Raw genomic sequence first — 6,000 nt, 5'->3', positions numbered from 1 at the left:
GGAGAAGTATATTAACATTATTTTAGCAAAAAAAAAATGTGGTTAGTCAACACTTTGAGGTTTGTTTGGCTCTCAGATACTATGTTTAATATTTTCTTCGTTTGAACAGAAACTCCCCTAGCTACATCCAAGTCATTGGGTGTGGACAATGACGATGTGTTTCACCTTTTACAACTGTTTATTTCTTACTATCATTTATTTCCCAGCAACATTCAAATTATTCTTGAACTAGTTACATGTGATAGAACTTTGGCATTTATTATATAGGCAAAAGACAAATCTCAGTAAACTACAAATAAGTCACCAATTAATGAACTAGTTTGTTTGTTTTGTTTTGTTTTTTAGAGAATAGAGGTGCATTGTATTATTGCTCTTGGTTAGTGTGGGAGCATTAGCTATGTGTAATTTTGGATTAGGGTAAGAGCAAATAAGTAGAATGATTCATTTGTTCCCATAACACTACTCTATAGGGAGTTGTGTGGGTTACTGCATGGATTGCTTTGGTAAGCATATATTTTTAATTAGGTGTTCAGTGTGTTCTGAAGGTCACTGGGCAAACACAGAGCCTAGGAAGTGGAATAGCAGCCATTATATGTCAGCGATACATCAGCATCACCACTAGTGGGCACTATCATGAGAAAGCAGGCTGAAGAGCATGTTGAGAGGAGAGTGGGGTAAAACTCCAAGGAATTGAAAGTGAATTCAGGGTAGGACAAGTGAATGACAGGGTGGGAAGATGATAAATGAGAAGCAAAAGAAGCCAACACTGGATGTTACTGATAATTTAGAAAGCATTTTCACATTGGGCACGGAGAACCCAGTCCAGTTTTAGTTGACACTGAGTACCAGAGTGGACCTTACTCAGGAGAGGATGAGATTGGGTTTTAGGGGCAGAAGGTGGAGACAATGAGAACTTTTGATGCAGATGGGGTCACTCAGGGGTAATTTAGAGATTATGCCAGGAAAGGGGAAATGAATGCTTGCTCCTGGAGTATAATGGACTCAAGAAAATGTCAGTTAAAGCAGATTTTGGTCAGGTAAGAGCCAAAACTTCTAAACAAGGCATTTTTGAGTAGTGAGTACTATCTGTGCTATTGCCTCTGGAGTAGGGTGGTTAAAATAAAGGAAGTTTCATACTGAACTAAAATAAATATTGAAGTTGCTAATGATAAGGACTAGATGAACATTACTTAAAGATTGAAATAAGATATAAGATGTCATAAAAATTTTGCTTAAATTTGTTGGAATTTTTATATATCCTATAATTTTTCATTCAGCTAGCATTTGGATGGCAATAACTAGCTGGAGGAATCACTATAAATAAAATTATTAAGTATATATATAAAAAGATTATTTGATCTTCCAACTTAATTGATTTATGTTTTCTAGACCTGGCTTCCTTAAGAGATTCCCTACCTTATTCTCTCTCTCACCTTTTTTTTTTTAATTTTTAAATGTTTTATTTATTTCTAGGAGAGAGAGAGCGATAGCGTGAGCAGGGGAGGGTCAGAGAGAGAGGGAGTCACAGACTCTGAAACAGGCTCCAGGCTCTGAGCTGGCAGTCAGCACAGAGCCCAACGCGGGGCTCGAGCCCACGAACCGCGACATCATGACCTAAGCGAAAGTCGGACGCTTAACCGACTAAGCCACCCAAGCGCCCATCACCTTTTTTTTTTAAAATACATCTTCATTCTTTCTACATTTTATCTTTAATTGTGATATTTGCATATTATAAAAGTAATATATAAAATCTAAATTCAAGCAGAAAGAAGTGAATAGAGAGAGCAAAACAACTTCAACTCTATGAAGCAATGTAGGAAAAATATATAATAGTAGCATACATAATTAAAATGGTTTATTAAAACACCAGTGACTTTGACGCTCTTCTCTAACCTTCCAAGCAAAGACCAGTATCTTGTGGAGAAACTTACCATGTTAACCTCTGAAATGCTGTCAATGCTTTCAATCTGGACATCTATACCCACTGGTACTGGAGACCCTTCAGAAAGAAGAATGAATGATGTACCCAGAAATCATTAAAATTATTTTGGAAACATTCAAAGCAGAGAGAGATCAATGTTGCAAATTAACAACAAATTTCTCCATTATTTATCAATATATTATTATACAGTCAATTACAGTAAAAGGGCACATGTATAAATAAATGTTATTTCAATAATTATTATATATTTGCTTATGAACAACTCAATATTTTCCTTCTTATAGTATACTTAGAGTATAGAAATAGTGTTTTCAATGTTTTTTGTTTTAGCTAGTAGTGATTTAAAAAGGAACAATGTTTCGAAAATATGTCTGAGATTATGTAGAATTATGTGTTCTCTATGGTAAGGGTCATATTTTACAGTCAGGAAGCAGAGCAGTCATGGAGTTCATGACTGAAAAATGTGGGAGTCTTTTCTCTCTTGCCAAAAACTCAGCCTCTTTCACTTGCGCTGTGCATGGAAGGCTAGAGGATCACAGATGACAGTATAGTGCTATGCAGGGATGCCACACATTCACAGATGTCCCTTTGCAGAACTTCAGTAACCACAACCTGCAGTTTGGATGAAACAAACATCCTTAGAAATGTGTTTGAGGGATGCCTGGATGGCTCAGTCAGTTAAGCGTTTGGCTCTTGATTTTGACTCAGGTCATGATCTCATTCATGGTTTGTGAGTTCAAGCCCTGCATTGGGTTCCGCACTGACAGTGCAGAGCCTGCTTGGGATTCTCTGCCTATCTCTGTCTCTGACTCTCTACCTCTCTCTCTGTCTCTCTCTCTCAAAATAAATTTTTAAAAAATTTAAAAAAAGAAATATGTTTGATGAGAATGTATTGAAAGTCAGTTCTGGAGAAACCTCAGACAGACAAGGGCTGAGATGTGTCTGCAGTTGGATCTCAGAGAACCAGATTGTGACCGATTCTCAATTAAATTTTATTGTCTCTGTATAATTCTGAGCTTAAAAAAATGATTTCAACTCTTTTTGAAAAAATAGAAATCTTGCTAGATAGATCCCAAGTGGATGTTTTAGTCAAGATTCTGAGAATGAGAAGGGTCAGGCTAGAAAACTTCCTTACTGACACTAATTAAAGTCTGGATGTGCTATATGTGACATACATGTGCATACAATTCAACAAAGCATCTAGTTGTTGTGTTTTAAATGTGCAACACATTATAAAACAAGATATGCCTCACCTGTCCCCCATCTGTGACTCCCCTCATTAATTGGCTGAAAATACCTTCCCTTTACTAATACAGATTCCCTTTTATGCTCCATAATATATCCTCACATCATTCCTTACTTATAGAGGTTCCACCTAGACAGGCTCTGGGCCTGTCACTCAAATATATTCCCGCTCCAGGCCTCAGGAACATCTTACTTGCATCCTAAGCACCAATGACTTTCTGCCATATTGGATCAATTACCTCTACAACATTAATTATGACAATTGTATTTAAAAATTGTTTAATGATAAGTATGATTATGCATTAACTTGGGGACTGTTCAGTATTACTCCGTTACTTATTGAGTTCAGCTCTGATGCTTTTGTTGTGTTTACTCTTTTTCTTTAATTAGTATAGGTATCAAAATAAAAATGCATGGCTTTTGAGGATGGCTTCAGGATGAGTACATCTTTCCATTAACTCCAATACTCCTAGGGGCTGAAGGCCTTGGCGAGATCTTAGAGAGAGGTAGCAGGATGGTCCTGGTTAAAATTCTGGTGTTAGAGTCACAGACTAGAGTTTGAACCTGGCTTGACCACTCATATGTGATCTAGGGTTAGTAACATTTCTAAGCTTAGTTTCCTCACCTATAAACTCTCACCTTGAAGACTTATTTGAGGACTAGAAAGAATACACAGTTAGTAAACTTAATTGGCGCTCACTAAATAAATGTTATTGCTACTGCAATTCAGCAAAAATGTGAGCCTGCTCCTAGAAATACAGGCTATTCCCCCACCCTACACTCAAACATTTAGATAATCCATCCACTCCTAGATGGATTACTAGAAAATGATACAGTGCTTCTCATAGAGCACTTATTTTATGACAAAACCTGAGAACAATTTGCATTGTAACTTGTAAGAACACCCCAATTGCTAATGGCTATTTCTGCAAGGCTGGGGCAGTCTTCTAACGCCACCACACAAGGACATATTTGTGCCACCACTGGATGTGCAACAGACCCTCAGGGTTGTTGGAAGACTGGTCTGAGAGTGGGGTAAAAACATAGCTTGTCCATTAGGAATGGAAACATTCTAGATTACTTTTTTTCATCCTTTGGATTTATTCTGTTCTTGTGGGGATTAGCGCTTCCATTTTGAAGAAAAGTGTTGGCCCTCAGATGCCATCTGACCTCATTTTTAGCTCCTCTGAACTCCATGCCCAAGTGTACCTTCCTCTGGGGTCTGGGAATCTATACATTCTTGAGGACAATCTGGAGATTGAGGGGCATATAAAGGCAAGATACAGAATTACAGAATTGCGTATATATATATATATATATATACACATATATATAAATTCCAAGTATTCTTTTTATAGATAAGGAGCTGAGTCTCAAAGAAAGGGTAGTAATAAAGCAAATATATTAAAAATCATAGAATTTCTAGCCATAAACCTGAACTAAGGCCAAATTTCTGTAAATCCGTTAATTCTTCTGAGCCTTAGTTTGCTTATCTGTAAAATAGTGGGAATAATTATGTGGTACCTACCTAATAGCATCGCTGTGAGACTAAGCAAAACCATGCATATCAAGACCTTCGACTAACCCCATTCAAGTATCTTAACAACCAACTTGTTCAGCATCTATTGGATCAGTCATACATACAACATGAATAATAACAATTTCGCAAATATTTTCATTAATTCTATATATAAAGCATTTGGAATATAGTAAAAATAAATAAATATTAATCATTATCATGTGTTGATTTTCCAGGATCATTACCTAGGTAGTAACATACACATTTATAGTCTTTTTTTATACATAAAGATAGATCATCAGTCTATTTTTATGTATGCTGGGACAATAGTTATATAACAGTTATACATCTTATGTGGATAGTGCATTTAAAATACGTTATACAATATTTTATCCCATATTATCATTACAGCCATTTGTTAGGTAGTTGGAACCGATGTTAGCTACAATTGACATATGACCTAACTCACTCTGAGATATTAGAGAGCTTGCCTGAAACCTAAAGCTGGTTAATGCAGGAATGTGGTCAGGTCCCTCTGGCTCCTAGTCTAGTCCTCTTGTTTGACAATCATAGATTATACAAGCAGCTTTCACAACTTAGCTTTTGACTTGAGTCAGTAGCCAGTATCTAGATGCTAAATTGATTTCACTTTGAAGAACCAAAGAAATCATCATCTCTAAGACTGAAACAAAAAAGCCCTTAGTGATGAGAGATGTAAAGGGTAGGGAAAACATAAAGAAAATGAGCTGCAATTTACAACCCAAGTTAAACAAAAAGCTCCCCTAAATTTATATTCTGTTTCCACATAATGAGTCAATTAATCTTCTAATGCTTTATAAAAGTAAAAAACACTGCGGTAGCAGCTGGTTTTAATGTTAAAGCTAATTAGGAAAACACATTAAGGCAAGAGAAGTGCTGAAGTTACATTTAGCTCAAGAGGAAAGAAGTATGTGCGTGTGTTTATGTTATGGACAAGTATAAAGAAAGAGAAGATAAATTAAAGCTTGTCATTTATATCCTGCAGCCTGATTTCCCCCAGGAAGGCAGCCTTGAGAGAACAGAGAAATGGGTCACCAGGAGGAAGAGGCTGTTCTGACCAAGACAAGAGAAGGCTAAGGACTATATTTCACAAAGCTACCAGAGTGACACTTCTGACTGAATTTATGGATTTTTCTGCCTGAACTGACAGAGCACATAAGACATTTGGACACCATTCAGCCCCAGTTCATGATTGTCAGAAAAATATTTTCATCGTGGGATGATTTGCCACCTGCCACTAAGTAGCTCGTTTCAA

The 6,000-nt window shown here is 36.6% G+C and overlaps 1 protein-coding gene across 4 annotated transcripts in view; it reads right to left on the bottom strand.

Annotated features, from left to right (window-relative positions):
• The window catches only part of GABRR3 (gamma-aminobutyric acid type A receptor subunit rho3), a 52,322-nt gene that overhangs the window by 29,537 nt on the left and 16,785 nt on the right, over positions 1 to 6,000 (bottom strand). For all 4 annotated transcript variants that reach the window (XM_077774927.1, XM_077774924.1, XM_077774926.1 and 1 more), the window contains one exon: positions 1,932 to 1,999. In XM_077774927.1, coding sequence (XP_077631053.1) covers positions 1,932 to 1,999 — 68 coding nt within the window. The remainder of the gene's footprint in view (positions 1 to 1,931; positions 2,000 to 6,000) is intronic.

The sequence above is a fragment of the Crocuta crocuta genome, unplaced genomic scaffold (genome assembly GCF_008692635.1).
Source record: "Crocuta crocuta isolate KB4526 unplaced genomic scaffold, BGI_CrCroc_1.0 scaffold6, whole genome shotgun sequence".
Classification (NCBI taxonomy): Eukaryota; Metazoa; Chordata; class Mammalia; order Carnivora; family Hyaenidae; genus Crocuta; species Crocuta crocuta.
The sequence above is the reverse complement of the archived record's forward strand: the minus strand, read 5'-3'. Positions and strand labels throughout refer to the sequence as shown.